The 19,400-nt window shown below is 37.3% G+C and overlaps 4 protein-coding genes across 4 annotated transcripts in view; all 4 read left to right on the top strand.

Annotated features, from left to right (window-relative positions):
* Positions 1–1,335, top strand: part of LOC107598268 (NEDD4-binding protein 2-like) — a 30,115-nt gene extending 28,780 nt beyond the window's left edge. Inside the window, exons 16-17 of the mRNA XM_016289561.1 lie at positions 851–1,019; positions 1,146–1,335. Coding sequence (XP_016145047.1) covers positions 851–1,019; positions 1,146–1,312 — 336 coding nt within the window. The 3' untranslated portion in view covers positions 1,313–1,335. The remainder of the gene's footprint in view (positions 1–850; positions 1,020–1,145) is intronic.
* Positions 1,336–2,663: 1,328 nt separating this feature from the next.
* Positions 2,664–6,199, top strand: LOC107598269 (rho-related GTP-binding protein RhoH-like). The gene is made up of 3 exons (XM_016289562.1): positions 2,664–2,678; positions 2,785–2,841; positions 4,528–6,199. Exon 3 carries the CDS (start codon positions 4,807–4,809, stop codon positions 5,404–5,406), a length of 600 nt encoding a protein of 199 aa, XP_016145048.1. The 5' UTR covers positions 2,664–2,678; positions 2,785–2,841; positions 4,528–4,806; the 3' UTR covers positions 5,407–6,199.
* Positions 6,200–6,710: 511 nt separating this feature from the next.
* On the top strand, positions 6,711–13,376 carry LOC107598300 (neuronal acetylcholine receptor subunit alpha-9-I-like). Its single transcript, XM_016289595.1, has 5 exons — positions 6,711–6,756; positions 7,344–7,489; positions 11,069–11,223; positions 11,410–11,519; positions 12,523–13,376. The coding sequence occupies exons 1-5, from the start codon at positions 6,711–6,713 to the stop codon at positions 13,374–13,376; spliced, it is 1,311 nt and encodes a 436-aa protein (XP_016145081.1).
* A 2,618-nt stretch (positions 13,377–15,994) lies between these two features.
* The window catches only part of haspin (histone H3 associated protein kinase), a 14,517-nt gene continuing 11,111 nt past the window's right edge, over positions 15,995–19,400 (top strand). Inside the window, exons 1-4 of the mRNA XM_016289559.1 lie at positions 15,995–16,063; positions 16,930–17,108; positions 17,226–17,330; positions 18,860–19,033. Of these exons, the coding sequence (XP_016145045.1) occupies positions 16,942–17,108; positions 17,226–17,330; positions 18,860–19,033 (446 nt within the window). The 5' untranslated portion in view covers positions 15,995–16,063; positions 16,930–16,941. The remainder of the gene's footprint in view (positions 16,064–16,929; positions 17,109–17,225; positions 17,331–18,859; positions 19,034–19,400) is intronic.

Raw genomic sequence — 19,400 nt, 5'->3', positions numbered from 1 at the left:
GGTTTTGTGGTCCAGGGTCACATATGGGCTTTATAAGTACTAATAAACAGTCAGTATGCAAGTAATATGCATGCTAGCTGATAGTGAGAATTGGTCCCTAAAAAAAAAATATTTGTTTTTTATCATTTGTTTTTAGAAAAAGATGTGCTGAGGAATTGTGCACAATAAGACGAGAAACAATAACTAAGAAAGCAGAAATAACCTGAAAGGAAATGTCTCCTGACCATCTGCTTGTGTTTGTGTAGTTACTCTCTGGAGCAGACACTAAATAAAAAATAACATGCATTTGGTATGATCCCTCTTATTTTGGTAAAATAATTAACATTTAGCAGATACTGCAAAGTGTATGTAAAATTTTGACCACAAATGTATATTTATATCTATATGTGTGTGTGTGTGTGTGTGTATATATATATATATATTTTATGTATGTATGTGTATATATATATATATATCGCAATTGTCTGATTGTTGTAGAATGGGACAATCAGACAATGTGAAATGGCATTTTTATTTGCATAACCTGACTGACTGTTGCACTCTGTAGAAATCTAAATCATTTTTGCAATTTCACATCCCGGAATTGCTCATTCATAAACTGGAGAATTACTTGTTTCTCCAGATTCCTAGTTTCCTCTGCACCATTCTGGGGATTTTCAGACTTTCTATTGAATGAACTACTCATTCCACGAAGCATGAATTCCATCTCTTTCAGGATCCCTACATGTCGAGCATTATTTCCTAGATCTATTTGCAGGTGCTTTTTAAAAATGCATGCCGAGTGCAGTGCTGTTCTTGGATCGGAGCTCTTACTTATAAAGTTTCTTTGCACAATTTTGTGTATGCTTAGGGTCACACGCATGGGGAGAAGATGCGTGAAGCGAACCACCGAGCAGCCATGCAGATATTCCAGCAAGTGAATGCTTCACTCCTGCCTCAGAATATTCTAGATCTCCACGGACTGCATGTGGATGAGGCCCTTCATCATCTTAGTCAGGTTCTCACCGACAAAAATTTAGGTATGTGAACCACAAACATACAAAAGAACAGTTTTTCTAGTGTATGCAGCACAGTTGTGCAGGTGTGATGGATAATGTTTTGATTTCAGAGTCTGGCGTTGTCTTTAATGGCTGTGTCTTTTGTAGAATTGAGTCAGGGTTTGTGTCAGCCTCAGCTGTCAGTCATCACGGGAAGAGGCAATCGCAGCCAAGGAGGAGTGGCACGCATCAGGCCTGCTGTACTAGACTACCTCAAAAACCACCACTTCAGGTATACTGACTGCATCCAGCGCTCTTGCAATGTGTCTTTCTGAATGCTACATTGATTCACTACATGCTACTCTCATTCCATCGCTTGGAACGAAACATCTTTCAGTGTAGACACATTCTAGGTCCTGCCAATGAAGTATTAAGAATATTTGCACACACACTTCAGTCACACAGCTGGGTCTGGCTATACTTTAGTTTGGGACCAATTCTCACTGTTATCTAACTATTAACTGCAACTCCGTAAACTCCTAATTAGCTGCTTATTAATAGTTAGTAAGGTAGTTGGTAAGTTTAGGTATGGGGTTTAGGATTAAGGGATCTAAAATATGCTCATGCAGAATAAGGCATTAATATGTGTTTTATTAATACTAATAAACAGCCAGTATGCTAATAATATGCATGCTAATAAGCAATGAGAATTGGTCCCCAAACTCTACATCCTCATTTCTCTTTCTCTACATTTCCCCTTGAATCAGTAGAAACCGTTGGTGGGGGAAAATATTACTCAGCATGTTGAACGCTCAGTAGCTGACCTTTGTTTCAATTAGTAAAGGTCAGATTCCTCCATGATGAACGTGGCAGCTGTCGATGTGAATGCACTTCCTCTCCATCAGAGGGCGACGCACTGAATGACTTTTTCTGCCAGTATTCATTAGAAATGTTTGATGCTATAGAACAGGGGTGTCCAAACTCGGTCCTGGAGGGCCGGTGTCTTGCAGAGTTTAGCTCCAACCCCAGTCAAACACACCTGAAGCAGCTAGTCAAGCTCTTACTAGGCATACTAGAAACTTAAAGGCAGGTGTGTTGAGGCAAGTTGGAGCTAAACTCTGCAGGACACCCAGTTTGGGCAGCCCTGCTATAGAACATGCACTAAAGTTTGGATGCTTTGAATTGCATCCTTCAGCGGATCTAAACAGCAATGCGTTTGCTGCAAAACAAAACTATCATGCTTTAATTCCATGCCCTTTCATAACTTATAACAAGTGCTCTGGTAATTATTCTATTTCACTTAAACTTCACCCCAAGGCTATTTTAATACTATACCAGCTAAGAGACCTTTCTAAAAAGGTGTCTAATTTGTGATCAAATCATTTAAACTGGAAATAAGGATTCCTTTCAAAATGACTGAAATGTCTCGGGGACCCCACACAAAGAATCTTGTTCTTGTTTGTATCTTTGTTTCTTTTCCTCGCTGCATTTAGACCGTTTCATGCGTAATGAGTTCTTGACTGCAGAAGAAGCCAGACTCGACGCCGTAGATGTGCTGAGAACGTCACAGCGGAAGCTTAGAAGGGATTTGATGTACGATTTTACAGAGAAAAGAGCCCAGCCTCGCATTTCACTTCCCTCTGCTAGAGGATGCAGCATATGCTCTGTCTGTGAAGGCATATGTTATCTCTGTGCTCAAAGGTGCGCTTGAGTTTCCTGAGTTTAACAGTTTTTAAGTTTTGAGAAAAATGCAGCATTGGACTGAGGTCTGATCTCTTTCTAATGCTTCATTAAATTAAAATAACAGATGCTAAACTGAGCTTTATCTACGCATGTGAATGTCACGGTTGAAGGGTTCAAAGAGGTGAGTTGTTGTCTTCTTTGTAATGCATCTATTAATTATACCGTGCATTAGTTTAAAACTGTGGATCCTTTTTTCTATAAATGTATTAAACTTATTTTGCCTGCATAAACTGATCACCAATCCGAACCTGATATGTATAGTGTTCATTATTTGTAAGGTTCTTAACCAGTTTAAATCTAAATTAATTATTTTGTAAATTCAATATATTTTGTAAATATCAATTTTCACATCTTTTAAAAAAAAATGAAAAGCATAATCTTGTTTCGGATTCATATAACGTGGTTAACAAGGACTTCAATAAATTGATACTTTTTGTTGACGTCAAATATATTAGTTACTAATTAGTTTTCGATTAACAAAAATCTATATTTTTATTATACCTTGCAATGCTTCAGAGTCTGCGTGTGTGTGTGTGTGTGTGAAGGGAGTTTTCTCCATCACCGATTGTATTGTAATCCTTTAAATTTAGATTATGGTTTCCAATATTCATAGTATTTCTTTAATGAAACACACAAGACTTTACAAATCCTGTCAATAAGGATATAATTGTTGGAGTCATTTTATAACACCACATTTTCTATACTAGCAAAGAAATGCACCGTAGAGGCTATTAAATACTTGCCAGATTATAGGCCTGCTTCTCAAGAATATTCTGGCTGACAATGTTTCCAGTGTTTTTTCTTACCGAACAGTGTTTTCTGACAGTATATCACAACCATTTGGCCTTTTGTGGTATTAAGTGGAGCAGCTGTTTGAATCATCAGTGTACTTTCCTCTCATGACAGCCATGTTGCCGTTTCGAGATTCGTCTTTGAGGATGAGTTTTGCCGAAAACGCCCTTACCAGCATTGGCCCAAAGAGTTATTAAACAAACAAACAAATGAGCTGTCGCATTTGTGTTCAACAGCATTTTTTAGAATACTATAGCCAAAAATGTGTCAATTCGACTTTAGTCGATAACAGGGCCGTTGTCAACGGGAAGCGATGTCTGAGGCCTACAATGAGAGGAGTACTGTGCTCTGTGGTGTTAGCGGGATATTCTATTGATTTCTAAGATCTAAGAATGATGTTGTAGTATGTCTTTGGTATTTTAAAGATATTAAAGGGATGATGAACACAAAAAAATGAGGGTGAGAAAAAGACAAAATTCTCATGTTGTTCCAAACCTGTATGACTTGCTTTATTCTAATGAACACAAAGGAATGTATTTAGAAGAACGTTGGGGTCCAAACAACATCTGACTCCATAGTCATCGTATGGACCAAAAAAACAACAAAAACCCAGAATGACACACTTTTCAAAATCATTTTAGAAAGAGAAAGAGTCATACAGGTTTGGAACGACACGTGGGTGAGTAAATGATGACAATGTCTTTTAAATGAAACTGTTTCTTTAAATAGAAGACCACACTCTAAAAAATGCTAGGTTGTTTCAACCCAACTTTGGGTCAAATATGGACTAGCCCAACCGTTGGGTTTAATTTTTACATTACATTTTTAACCCAAAAGTTGGGTTAGTCCATGTTTGACTCAAAGTTGGGTTGAAATAACCCAGCATTTTTTAGAGTGCAATTAGATGACATATAAATACATTTTTTGTAGATTACATAAAAAAAATTTAAAAAAACATTTCTTGGCGTTTTGCGATTGCATAATAGTAATTGTACTTCTTTGTTCTTTCAATTAGGCAGGAGTGAAACGGTCAAAGGAGAGATACAGCTGAGCCACTTCTGGATATCTCCGTCTTGAATATATCTCTAATGGACCATACTGAACTCAGTTCCTAAACCTTCACTGGATTACAGAGCCGAGGAGGGAAGACTTCAGAATGCTGTGTAACTAGCAGTGTTTTTATTCTTAGAGCTCACATTTCTGCAGACTTGCAATTAGAAAGATGACTTCATCATCTGTTGGACACCACTGATCTTTTTTTTAGACTCATTATTTACAATAACTAGAACACCAGATGGACAGAAGGATGAATGGGCTGGTAGAGGCCTCAGTGAAATGCGTCCTGGTCGGGGACTGTGCAGTGGGTAAAACGGCACTTCTTGTACGATTCACTTCTGAAACGTTCCCAGACAGCTACAGACCTACTGTCTATGAAAACACTGGCGTTGATGTATTCATGGATGGAGTCCAGATCAGCTTGGGACTGTGGGATACAGCAGGCCATGATACATTCCGCCAAATCCGGCCCATGTCCTATCAGCAGGCGGATGTGGTTTTGCTCTGCTATTCGGTGGCAAATCCGAATTCGTTAAATAATTTGCGGCACAAATGGATCACTGAAGTGAGGGAATATCTCCCGAAGGTTCCTGTGCTGGTTGTTGCCACACAGACAGACCATCGTGAGATGGGGCCGTATCGCACCAGCTGCACCGCGGCTTCGGAGGGCAAACAGGTGGCACAGGAGATCCGTGCCAAGGGATACCTGGAATGCTCGGCTCTCAGCAATCGTGGCGTGCAACAGGTTTTTGAGTGTGCTGTTCGGACGGCTGTTAATCGGGCACGAAGACGGACACGCTGGAGACTCATAGACATTAACCCCTGTAAAATGTCCTGATGCTTTTAAAAGAGGGATGTCGTTTGATTCTCATCACTAATTGTCTCTCACACACAATACCAACTATTTGAAGCCTCAACAAAGACTTCTTAACACTGATATCTTAATATTGTATACTTAAGATTTTGAGTCCTCTAGTTAGACACGTTACAGACATCGAACGGATATTTATTCATTAAAAAGCTGTGTCCTTGTTGTTAATTTCATGAGTATAAAATTATTGAACACCGGAACATATCTTTTAAAAGACAGGTGCGTCTTTCATTGCTACTTGTGTTGGAAAATGTGCATTTGTAGATTGGAGCTCTTCAAGTTCAGTTTTAAATTTCATTCTTGTGAATTGAAACGGACCCTTAAAACTCACTCTCAATCTGCTTGGTTTCTCTCCTAGACCTGCATGTGAAAATGCAAAGTAAGGATTCACATTAGCTCATAATGTCAGATCACATTCTGCAATCTTCATTTTAAATGGCGATTAAATCACTTTGGTTATGAATTTCTGATTTGCTGACAACGCTTTTTTCTGTGTCCTGTTGTTTATGGAGCTTAAAGCTAAGATGAGGATTTCAGTCATGAAGTTCCTTTTCTTAAAAGATTGATTTCATAATCTTTATGAGGTCACTTAAAAAAAGGAGTTGTTTTAATAAAAAAGAGTTTAGCTCTGTGTGGAACCATGGAAAATATGTTTACATACGTTCTGACTAAATAAACAAAGGCGTGTGTTATTAAAAATAAGAATGATTAAACTTATTAATGCTAAAACTATGACAATCCCCTTGAGAAGGACCCTCTTCCTAAAACATAAAGTTAGCTATTTATTTTGAGACTCATATTTCCATCCCTGAGAATGATTGTCTATACTGGAGCATTCTGGGTGATGTAGTTCTGCAGCGTAATATGTCGAATTGTGCTACAGGATATGAAACTCTCCTACGCCTGAGAAAGAAACAGAAAGACAGAAAGACGCCTCGAGAAGCACCACTTCCTGTCTTATTCCTCTCATCTCTCGTCATTTCAGACCCTACAGTCCTTGTGTGTGTGTGTGTGTGTGTGTGTAAGTGTGTTCGTGTGCATGCTATGTGATACCTCGGCTCTTGTTCCAGAGAAACAGTAAGAATGACATTCAGGCCTTCAGTGTTGTACCTGACACACCACTGCTCTCAACGTTCACCTCGCTATGGAACTTCTCGCAATTTCTCTTTCCTCCTCTGCAGCAAATTTCATATGACTACGGACAGCAAATGAGGAGCAACAGCAAATAATAACTGGCAGATTTTATTTTATTTTTGCCATTCTTCTGAAAAATGAAGATCATATTTCTTGTGATTCACATTAGCATGTTGCTACATGGTAAGTTCATGCTCCTTTTAATGCTGATGCTAAAATTATTTACTTAATAGGTATTTTGCCTTGTTTTTCAGTAAAATAACTAAACATCCTTTAAAATAAGATAAATTTGTTTGATAAGCAAAATTGTGTCAGATAAGAGATTTTCAGAGAATATATCTTGAACAAATTTTCTAACTACAATAAAACTAACTACACACACACACACACACACACACACATACACACACACACACACACACATATATATATATATATATATATATATATATATTCTGGAAAAACTCTAGTAAAACCACATGAAAATACTGATTAAGAAATACTTTTATAATTACATCCAGATTTGAATGTATTTTGTTTTTTTATACACACACACACACACACACACACACACACACACACATATACAGTATATACATAGATTCATACATGTATAAATAGTAATTTTATATATACTACATAATGATTATTGTTTGTATTTCAGCATATGCATTGTTTTTAAGCTGTATGTCTAAACGTTATTTTATAAAAACAACAAAATATGTATATTGCAACAAAACAACAAAATATAACTATATTGTCCTCTGTAGTTGTTTTCTCTGCTCAGGGTCGTTTTGCTCAAAAACTGCTGAACGACCTGATGGAGAACTATTCTAACGCTTTACGGCCTGTGGAGGACACAGACAAAGCCCTTAATGTCACTCTACAGATCACACTCTCACAGATCAAAGATATGGTGAGCACTAAAAACACACGACTACGGAATATTGCATCTATTTTACCTCATGCTTTTACTGAATGATAGAACAGAATGAGGTTACAGCTACATGCATCAGAGCTGCTGCAGAAACAGTGGGTTTGAAATCACGAGATCAAGGCATACAGTATATCTCACCAGCAAAACACCCACACACTGTCCGACTGGCCTTGATGTGGCATGGCACATGTGTGTTCTGATCATACTTTGGCGACTTAATGCTAAAACCACAAAGATTGCACAATTGCCCCAAACTTTTAACCTTTGAAAATACATGCCTAGCTCAAATTCACACTCATTCAGGCCTAGTGCTTAAATAACAACAGTGAACTACTAATGAATGTATTGGAAGCATTTGCTAATGGTGCCTAGCCATTAAAAAAGCATGTTCTCACTGGTGAAGCTTACATCACATGTTTGATTAGCACAAGAAGCTTTTGCTTTAGCACAGATTTTACACTGGACATTTTATGTTGTTTACAAAAACAATTCATTAATCCAAATGAATACACAGCCACATTTGAATGACCATCAGTGGAGAAAAATTATTTTTGTCCAAATAATAATTGGACAAACTTGCCCTCCACTACAGTTGCAGTTATAATGGATACCTCTAGGTGTCAGTACTTCTCAAATGTTTATTGTGTGGATCCTCTTCTCATTAACTCTCTGTACCCTGTGACACTGTAAACATTATATGCGTGTATGTATAGTGTGAGCTGCGTGACTAATGTATAGCACTATCTACCAAGTGTGCCACTGCGGATCATGTTTATTCTCCCTTCAAAATGTTTATTCAATGCATCAGTATGTGTGATGAAGTAACCTACAAATGTGTTGGATAATAAGATTTGTGTTACTCTATTAGTTTATATATATTTTCTACTTATTTACACAAAAGTAATGTCCGCTTTAAAATAAGGAGAATATGGAATGTGTGTGTGTGTGTGTGTATAGTGTTGCAATTTGAGTAAAACACTGAATTAGCAAATTATAACTTTTGCTTTAATTGCCACAGCTGAAATGAGCACAAGTTTCTACAAAATTGTTATCCAGCATGATTTAAGAATCAATCTTGTTCTTCAGTGGAGGCAATAACATCTGACTTTATGCACAATGTCACAAGTATGTTTATTTGATTAGTTGACTAAAATTAATGCAGCATCTCACATTTTTCTTATTCATTTTACGCCATACCATTTATTTGTTTTACATTTTCAAAATCTTAAAATATTTGTTTATTTCCATGTTCAAATTTAATTTGGAATCTAAGATTTTCAGTGTGGTCTCAGACTTTTGGAACCCACACATTTACTGTAGAACACACTCTTTGCAGGTGATGTTATGCTAATACTTAAAGGCACAATATGTAATTTTCGCAGCTAGAGGGCGCGTATTCAAAATAAACAAAGAGACAAAAGCGTAGGTGACTGAGTGTGGAATCATGGGAGTTGTGGTCTTCATCCCCACAGCCGACGCAATCCGACGGGACTCAGGCAGAAATCATGTTCATGGATGAGCTAATGATTTATTAACGTAGTAGAATGAAGCAGGGTGAGGCTGAAAGCCGTCGAAGCGAAACGAGGAGCTGAACGAGCCTGACACACGGCTCGAAAGCAGCGGAACTTTTATTATGCCACAGTCGAGCGCTTCCGCTGCTTCCAGTCATGCGTATGTGGGGTAAAGCACCGGAGCTTTTATTATGCCACAGCCGAGCGCTTCCGCTGCTTCCAGTCATGCGTATGTGGGGTAAAGCACCGGAGCTTTTATTATGCCACAGCCGAGCGCTTCCGCTGCTTCCAGTCATGCGTATGTGGGGTAAAGCACCGGAGCTTTTATTATGCCACAGCCGAGCGCTTCCGCTGCTTCCAGTCATGCGTATGTGGGGTAAAGCACCGGAGCTTTTATTATGCCACAGCCGAGCGCTTCCGCTGCTTCCAGTCATGCGTATGTGGGGTAAAGCACCGGAGCTTTTATTATGCCACAGCCGAGCGCTTCCGCTGCTTCCAGTCATGCGTATGTGGGGTAAAGCACCGGAGCTTTTATTATGCCACAGCCGAGCGCTTCCGCTGCTTCCAGTCATGCGTATGTGGGGTAAAGCACCGGAGCTTTTATTATGCCACAGCCGAGCGCTTCCGCTGCTTCCAGTCATGCGTATGTGGGGTAAAGCACCGGAGCTTTTATTATGCCACAGCCGAGCGCTTCCGCTGCTTCCAGTCATGCGTATGTGGGGTAAAGCACCGGAGCTTTTATTATGCCACAGCCGAGCGCTTCCGCTGCTTCCAGTCATGCGTATGTGGGGTAAAGCACCGGAGCTTTTATTATGCCACAGCCGAGCGCTTCCGCTGCTTCCAGTCATGCGTATGTGGGGTAAAGCAGCACTGTTTTATCATACTAGATACATTTAGTTCTGTTATAATGCTACTCTGTGTGGTCGTCACCGGTCTAATAAAACGCACAACATATTAAAGCGTCTTTAATGTTTCCATGTTTTCTACAAAACAAAACCGGAAATCGAGGGGTTATTACATCATTAGCAGGCGACACAATGACACTAAGCAATAAAATTGCTTATTTCTCTCGATTTAAACATTCTTCGAAACATTTGGATAATTTAAGTCATAAAATATATACCACTGTTCTAGTAGTTTTTGGATATTTTAATAAAAAAATCTTACATATTGTGCCTTTAAGAAAATAACAGACTAGATCAAATCTATCATCAAACTACAACTAATTGTAGTGTCTTGTTGGTCCGTAAATGTTTATCCAAAACTGAAAATGCTGTCAGATTTCTTTCTTCTTTGGAAGTTATTTATTTATTTAGAAATATTGGACCACGCTGATCTTTAGATTTCTTTGTTCCACAGAAGAAAGAAAGAAAGTTTTGCAGTGACGATGATGACAGAAATCTGTTCTGTAATTGTAATTGTGTGTTTTTTTGTCAGTGTTTGTGTGCTCTGTCTGTGGATGATGGTTATATAAGACACTGTTTATGTGCATTCCAGAAAGAGACAATGAATTTCTCATTCAAGAGGCACTGAATTTCCGCCCTGATCAAACCCAATCAAATATTAATTTACTGAACCCGAGGAGTACTTTTAACCAATGAGATGTGATATGTAGAAGGCATTAAGTGCAACCTAAGGGTTCAGACTTTCTTCGCTTTCATTCTTCATTGTTGTGAGAAAGTGTTCCATGTACAACAACAGGGTTTTATCTTGCAGAGCAAGACCCTGTGCGACTGAATACTTGGTCTTAACATACCATACTGTTACCTCAAAGAAAAATAGATATTTGAACATGCAAGCACATGAGGTTTCAAGCTCCAAAAAGGACATAAAGGCGCGAAAGTAATCATCAGTCTTCTGTGATCACTTTGATGATAAATAGACCCAGATTTGGGTGGTTATTCACTCACAAATCAAATAACTGATGTATACAGAGCTCAGATCCAAAATGGCGAGACGTCAATAACATAAATTCTTAGATTCGGCTGTTTGGTATGATTTGGCTTATGCAGGTCTGTAAATGACAGCTGCTTTTGCTTTGTGCTAGGATGAAAGGAACCAGGTGCTGACCACATACCTGTGGGTGCGTCAGATCTGGCATGATGCTTATCTGTGCTGGGATAAAGATGAGTATGATGGACTTGAGGTCATTCGAATACCCGGCAACCTTGTTTGGAGACCAGACATCGTTCTGTATAACAAGTAAATACATATACACACAACATCTTGCATAAAACAGGAAAAAATACAAATCTGCTCATGTAAACAGTACATAATGTGAGACTTTAAACATTCAGACTTAACTAATATGAAGACAGCAGGCTCAGATTTGATTAATGGACACATAGAAGACTGAATTATTAATCTCTATATTACTTTTTCGCTCAGTGCGGATGAGGAGGACTCCTCGGGACCCCCAGACACGAATGTGGTGTTGCGGTATAATGGTGAGATCACTTGGGACTCCCCTGCCATCACTAAGAGTTCCTGTAGCATCAGTTCAGAGTACACTCTAAAAAATGCTGGGTTAAATATAACCGCTGGGTCAAAACAACCCAATAGCTGGGTTTGTCCCTGTTTAACCCAGCGCTGGGCTATATTTAACCCAGCATTTTTTTAGAGTGTACATATAGTCAGTGCTAGGTAGCAATTAATAACATGTAATCTGGATTACATAATCAGATTCCAAAAATAAAGTACTTGTAATTAGATTATATTACATTTTAAAATACTTGTAATGTAACCACGGTTACTTTTTTATTGATTACATGATTACATATTACAATTGCATTACATTACATTACAAACACATTAAAATGCAAAGATTCACATTATTTCGAAATGTTGGTTAATGGTCACATGACATCCAGGTGAACAAATAAAATATTTAATATTTTTTTAGTGTTTAAGTGTTTATTTTAACGATAGAATTATTTACTTTTAATTTGACATTTTTATGATTTCAGTTTATAAGCATTACTTAAAAAAAAAAAAAAAGAATAGAAAAAAAAAGCACAAACCCCCTGCAGTTACTATCCCCCTGAAATATTATTCTATTTAAAACAATGTTATAAACAAGTTAGGTCAAAAGTAATCTAAAAGTAATCTGATTATATTACCTAAAATGTGTAAGGTAATGGATTACGTAAGTAACTAAAATTTGGTAATCAGTAATGGGCTACAATTTGTAAGTAATCTACCCAGCACTGTACATAGCACTCATCAATATGACTTAATACGACTTTCCATTGGAAATGAATGATTCTAGTTATAGCTGGCCGATATAGTCAATAGAAAAAAAATATATTGAGATGTACAAATATAATCATGCAAAGAAAAACAAGCTTTATTGTCTTTTGTCATAAGCATTGACAAGTGGACATACAGACATACAATAAACTGTTGAACAATTCGAGTGCATATGGTTGTCAATCCCGAACACTGATTGTGTGATTGTATAGCCTCTTTCTTATTTATCCCTTCTTTGTGTCTTTCCTATAGGAAAATACTACATTGCAACTATGACCATGATAACAGCCTCTACATCTTTGACTATCTTTATCATGAATATACACTTCTGTGGAGCGGAAGCCAAACCTGTGCCCCACTGGGCCAAAGTCCTGATAATCGACTACATGTCAAAGATCTTCTTTGTGTATGAGGTAGGAGAGAACTGCACCACAGCTGAAAGCGACCGAGGCCCGTTGTTCTCTGAGGACCCACTGGCTAGCTTGGAGAGAGATGGGTATTTTGACAAAGGATTTTATGGAGACTGTCACCATGATGAGAGAAACCACAGTCAGTTTAACGGCTACAGCCACAGAGACCACCGGCATGGGAATGGGTACCGTCGCAACAACAGTGCCTATCGGCATCATAGGCATGACCAGCAAAGGAGGACCCGCTCATCTTCAAATTCCCCTATCCGACATCCGAAATACACACACTACATTGGTCGAGATGGAAGCGAAAAGCTCCCACTAACAAGCCAGGAGAAACTCAAAGATAGCGAACTCTCCATTCCAGAAAAACTTAATGGATACACCTACGATCACGGCAATGGCTATCTCAATGGAGTCGCCTATCACCACGATAACAGCTACAGCAAAACCTTTGGAGCAGATAGTTGCAATAAGACCACCAGTGGCACAGGATCTGTATGCGCCTGTGGCCAACATCAGAAAGTGGTGCGAAACATTGAGTACATAGCTAACTGTTTCAGAGAGCAGAGGGCACACCAGGCCAAAGGGGCCGAGTGGAAGAAGGTTGCCAAGGTGATGGACAGATTCTTCATGTGGGTGTTTTTCATCATGGTCTTCCTCATGAGCATCCTTGTCATGGCCAAGGCAACCTAGAGCCGTTTACACCTTAACTCTTTCCCCACCAGCGTTTAAAAAAAAAAAAAGTTGCCAGCCACCGCCATCATTTTTACAAAAATCTCATGGCCCCCAGAATATTTTGTTGTATGAATATCTGAACATGCAAAATGTCAAAAGAAAGAACAGAGCCTCTGCTTTGAACAAGCAAACAAAAAGTTTAATTCTAGCTTCATGCATTCTTTTTTCTTAAGTAAGTTTCATAAAAAAGCAACATTTTTAACAAAAAGCTGAGAAAATTGTGTTTTTGTCAACGACCACGTCTGTATGGAATTCAGATAGATGATTAAAACAGATGGAGTAAATTGCTTCCATCAACACACCCAAAGCTTCACAGACACTTCCTAGATCAACATTTCATTCGGTAACGTTACACTCTAAAAAAATGTTAAAACGGGACAAACCCAGCGGTTGGGTTGGGCTGTTTTGAGTCAAAACAACCCAATAGCTGGGTTTGTCCCTTTTTAACCCAGCGCTGGGTTATGTTTAACCCAGCATTTTTTAGCGTGTAGGCAGTTTTGATTTAAATGCTGTTTAATGATTGATGATCATGTTTTTTACATGTGCGATCGCTTGTTTCTGCTTCTTCTTCACCATGTTTTGATCCATGGATTCAATACTCTTTCAGAAGATGTGTAATAGCGCCTCCTACTGTCTAACAGTAGAAACATGGCAAGCCAGAAAATTCCATCAATGGCGGGGAAAGAGTTAAAGATGTAATCAATTGATTATATATTTGGTAACACTATGTGTCAAAAGAACAGTTAGTTACTGATTATTCCATTTTTTCAAACAATAATTCCTTTAATCCTGTATTTGGCTCATTGGCAACTTAATATGTGGTTTACAGTTACTGCACGACTGTTAGTTGTTTGAATGTCTCACTTTCTTCATTGTTTACTTTGTTCTTTCCACTGAAGAAAATTCTCTGGTTGTAACAGTTAAATAAATGGCATTAATATTTCAGGTGTAGACGTGTTCCCACATGTGTATGTGTAGAGTAACACAATCTTTGTCTGGCACGGACACACATTAATAATGCACAATTAATCCTGCACATGCACATGGACAGACATCCACACTAATGCACATTAAAAATGCATAAGTAGACCAGTCTTGAATGTTGACCACACATAAATACAGTGCAAACCTTGCATCCTTGAACAGTGCTAACATATTATGTCATCAGAGAAATATATTTTCTTGTGTTAACTTTTTATATCTCTTCTTTTAGAAATGGTGCTTCCTTTCTTCTTTTACAAATGGTGCTACACAAATAAAAAAACTTGATCAATTACAGAATCTTAGAACAACTGATCATAAAAGGAGAATGGAACGAGAATGAAAAGAGAGTAAGTAAAAATGAACACTGTCACCTCAGACTGCCTACTAAAACCTGATTATATGGCGACATACTGTATAAATTAATTCACCTTAGTAAGTATTAAACCAAGCCTTGCATGAAAATGAGCTGCTAAAATGTAGATTGATGAAAAGACTTTAATAGGTGCTGGACTAAACCTCTGTCTTCTTGTTAAGCCAAAGACTCAACTCGTTTCAACTGAGAATATCTCAACAGCCATTTATGAGCACTATTTATTCTAATCACACATTTAAGCTAAGCTTCGGAAAATCACAGTGTACACTGTAGTCTCCAGGCTAACAGCATCCCGGACACCAGTATTTTAACAAATCCTAAAGTCTGAGATTTCAGTGTGGAGATAAATGTTAGGATCATGAATGTTCTGCAGTATTACAGCACACCTTGAGCGTATATTAGCACCGTTAGTTGTTTGCTTGACTCAAACATTTTAAAAATGTTATATATTGATCTAAAGATTATTTATATATTATCTATATTTATATTTGCATTTTTCATGTATATGGCATTGATTTGAATGAATCACCCTGGACTTTCTTGCACAGTCAAATTAAATGCAGCATATCAAAGACAAACTATTTACCATTTTGGCAAGTTTGGCAAATCCATACAAAAGCAGAAAAGTTGGTGTGGTGTAGATAGGATTGGAATAAACGTATGTACAGGTAAGTTCTTGATCATTTCAACTGGTGCTCCCGGAAAACCTGCAATAAAAATAGAAAAGTTCAAAAACAGGCATACCCATTACGAAGTATCTCATCTGGTATCAGGTATTGCAATGTGTCAGTCCAGGTTCAATTTAAGTTGACTCAGTCAACAGCATTTGTGGCATATTATTGCCCCCCCAAAAATCCAATTGCCCCTATGAATATATTTTTAACATGGTATTTTATGAGAAATCCAGTGACCTTGTCATGTTTTCATTTCATTGTGATTTTATTGGAAGATAAATTATGTAAAATATTAAATACCAGTACATTTCAATAACAGTTTGTGCTTTGTATATTCTCAGCATGAGATGGTACGTGCACAATCAGGACAGATGTGTTTACTGACAGTCTAACACACACAAAACTGTCAGAGCTATGCAAACTCCAATTTCCACTTGCCATGGCTGTGGTGCTGCTTTGAAAGAGCATTCTGGAATGTCTTGCACAGCCAACTTAAAGGTAGCCCGCTGCAGATGTCCCAGATGGGACTTGAACCCACAATCCCCACTTTTTTAATTTTACGGTTATTACGTAATCTCGAGAAGGGATCTGCATGTCGATAACACGTTGTAGAGGTACATTCAGTTGACAACATAATAGCGCTTTTCATTTTAAATCATCCGCATCGTAGTGCAGTTGTTTCCTGTATAACGCTATGAGTTAGCATTAGCGCTTTTCTATTAGCTTTAGTGTTTTCTGTCGAGAATGAAGTAATAATTCCGTCTCATTTTTTTAAATTTAATTTACATTGCAGGTTTTAGTAACCGGGGTTGTTCTTAAAATGTGTATATTTGAAAACAGCCACTGTTTTCTCTAGTGTTTAGTTTGCTTGTTTGTGTTGGTTTTTAGCGCCTTGTTTGTTTTGGTAAGTTATTAGCATACACACTTTTTTTTTCAGGGGGTCATGAATTATTGATCAGTTTCAAATGCGCTTATCTAGAAGATTTTTTTAAATTACAAATAAGCCTAAAACATCTCGGGTAGACAGTTAACATGAATAGATTTTTTAGATGATCTCCTCTTTTAAAGATTATTACAAGAATACAGTGAAATACACAATTCTGCAGGAACGTTTATAAACATTATTATATAGTACTGCACAATAAGGTCTCATTTGTTAACATTACACATTTTACAGCCTTTGTTAATAAAAAATGTTCATGTCTATATTAGTTCACAGTGCATTGATTAATGTGAACTGATCTTTATGTATTAGTAAATGTTGAAATTAAATGTAGCTAAAGTATTTATTATTAGTACGTGCTACCTGTTTACAAACGAAGCCTTATTGTAAAGTGTAAGTAACTAGCATTAGTAACACTTCCTCCCAAATTGCATTGTGAACCCATGATCTTGCCTTTGCTATTATTACATGCTCTAATCATTTATTGTATATGTTGTTTCTACATTTATTTAGTAATTGTTTAATTCTACTCCGTAGTAAAGATCCAAGATGAATGCAAGAGGAAGAAACGGGCCAGTGTTTATCAAGACGTACAGTAAAAGAATGCGAAAGGTGGAGCCTTGGTTCTCCCCTGACCTGAAGAAAGCAGCTTTCTCTTTCTCAAGCACTCTTTCATCAGATCAGTCCATAGCGGAGACCACACAACCCAAGAAACGGTAAGACACGCCTGCATCCATTTATTCATTAACAAAGCCATTTTATATTGCAAAATGTTGTCTAACTTTTCTATAGGGAAGCTGATATTATCCATGACAGTTTCTTTGTCTGAATAGGAGACTAAGAGAAAGAGCCTCCCGTCCTGCTAAAAGCAAAGCCATGACTGCCATAAAGGAGAACGGGAGTGATGAGGAAAACTATGCACCGTCCTCATTGTTCAGGTCAGGACTGAGGCTAAACAACACACTAGAACACGTAGTTTACTAACATTGTGGATGAAATGTCCACACATTGAAATGAATTTAGCACCGATTCTCACTCTTAACTTGCTTATTAGCATGCATATTACTAGCATATTGCCCGTTTATTAGTGGCTTATTCTGCATGACCATATTTTAGATCCCTTAATCCACCAAATACCTAAACTTAACAACTACCTTACTAATTATTAATAAGCAGTCATTTGGAGTTTATTTAGGCAAAGTCATAGTTAACAGTGAGAATTGGTTCCAAAACTAAAGTGTGACCGAGAATATTATTTCACTACAAATTGTTCTGTTACCTTCCAGTGACATGTACCCTAGATCTTATTTTACTCATAATTTAAATCCATCCGGAAATCTCAAACAGATCTTACTTAAAACCAGATTTGATCAAGTGGTCTTTAGGCCTGTCGCAATAATCAATATATCGACTTATCGCGCAATATATGTACATGATTTCAATCATTTTTGGTGACGCAATATATCGCACATTATATTTACTTAAAAATTAATGTCACCGTGTTTTGTACATTCCACTTGCGCCAGTGTCTTTTGCAGCTTCTCGAACATAACGTGGTGTAGTCATGAGGTGCTAGTTAAAATTTTAAAAATGCTTCAACAAAAACAAATTTTAATCTGCAGATATATGGTCTTGTTTAGGGATCTGTGCCTTTGTGCATACGGACATCTGACTGCTGAGTAGTGATTGTGTTTTTCAGCAATAGTGTGCAGCCTTAATTTACAGAGAAAAGAAGGTCCGGGAAAGATCTGTAGATTGAAAAATCTCCATACAAGTTATTTGTGCATTTTTCTCTTTTTCTTCTTATTTTGCACTTTTTGTTAGAAAATGTTTATTTACTATTTATTCAGGTTTTTTTAAGGTATCTAATATTTGATACTTTCCATGATCTAAATATTCTTAAAAATGAATAGTTTGTTGTCATTTGGAAGTGTGTAGGCCTTGCATTATTATGCTGTTACATTATGATTATATATTCAGTGACATAAAATGGTCTTTAAAATGACAATAATATCGCTTATTGCAATTATTTCTGGGGCAATATATCGCACAACAAAAAGTTGTTGTCATGACAGGCCTAGTGGTCTTTACCAGATGGTCACAATACTCAACTGACCCAACTCTATGCATATTCAGCAAGACCCCCTTTCTATTAAAAACATTCTTTTGGACTGTCTCGGTTTTAATGCAAGTAGAAAGCTCTTTTATGAAGATAGTTCACTTAAGGACGTATTTAGTAAGATTTTGCCTGAAAAGGTTTTAGAATTTTTATCATATGCTAATTAAAAAAAATCTTGTATAATATTACTATAATATTAGTTTTTGCCATGAGAATAGCCTCAGATGCTGACATGGCATTAAATAAAATTATACTACTACTATTTACTCATAATTTGAAGATTCTAAAAACCCATTAGAAATTCTCAATTCTCATTCTTCACTGTTCCGTATGGCTCTGTTTTTGCAGAAAGAAGAAGAATGCAAAACCATCGGTAAGGACTACAGCTGTGAGGAAGACTCGAATGACAAAGAAGGCAAAAATAAATGAACTGATAATTCTCAGCAGCAGTGAAAATGAGGATGACTCCTGTATGATGAAGCATGAAGTCCATCCAAAAACGTCTGCTGATGAATGTGCTGGGTAAGTCGTCTTATACATTTTGTAAAATAAATCTGAAAATCATTACTGTTACTCAGTGTTGGGGGTAACGCATTACAAGTAACGCGAGTTACGTAATCGGATTACTTTTTTCAAGTAACGAGTAAAGTAACGCATTACTTTTTAATTTACCAGAAAATATCTGAGTTACTTTTTTTTCCCATTTATTGATTGAAAGCTCTCCTGTCCTCTTGTTGAGAGAAATTGGGAGTAAAATGTTACTTTAGTTCTAGGTGATAAAAAATCTGATTTAGTTTTCCTCAAAATTAATAAAAACAGTTAAACGCAACTCAGAATATGACTCAAAGCTGCAATAATTAAATATGTTAAATAATACAAATATCCTTTA

This window comes from Sinocyclocheilus grahami, unplaced genomic scaffold (assembly GCF_001515645.1).
Source record: "Sinocyclocheilus grahami isolate Dianchi unplaced genomic scaffold, SAMN03320097.WGS_v1.1 scaffold249.1, whole genome shotgun sequence".
NCBI lineage: Eukaryota > Metazoa > Chordata > Actinopteri > Cypriniformes > Cyprinidae > Sinocyclocheilus > Sinocyclocheilus grahami.
Note: the sequence above shows the minus strand (reverse complement) of the source record. Positions and strands in the feature narration are given on the sequence as shown.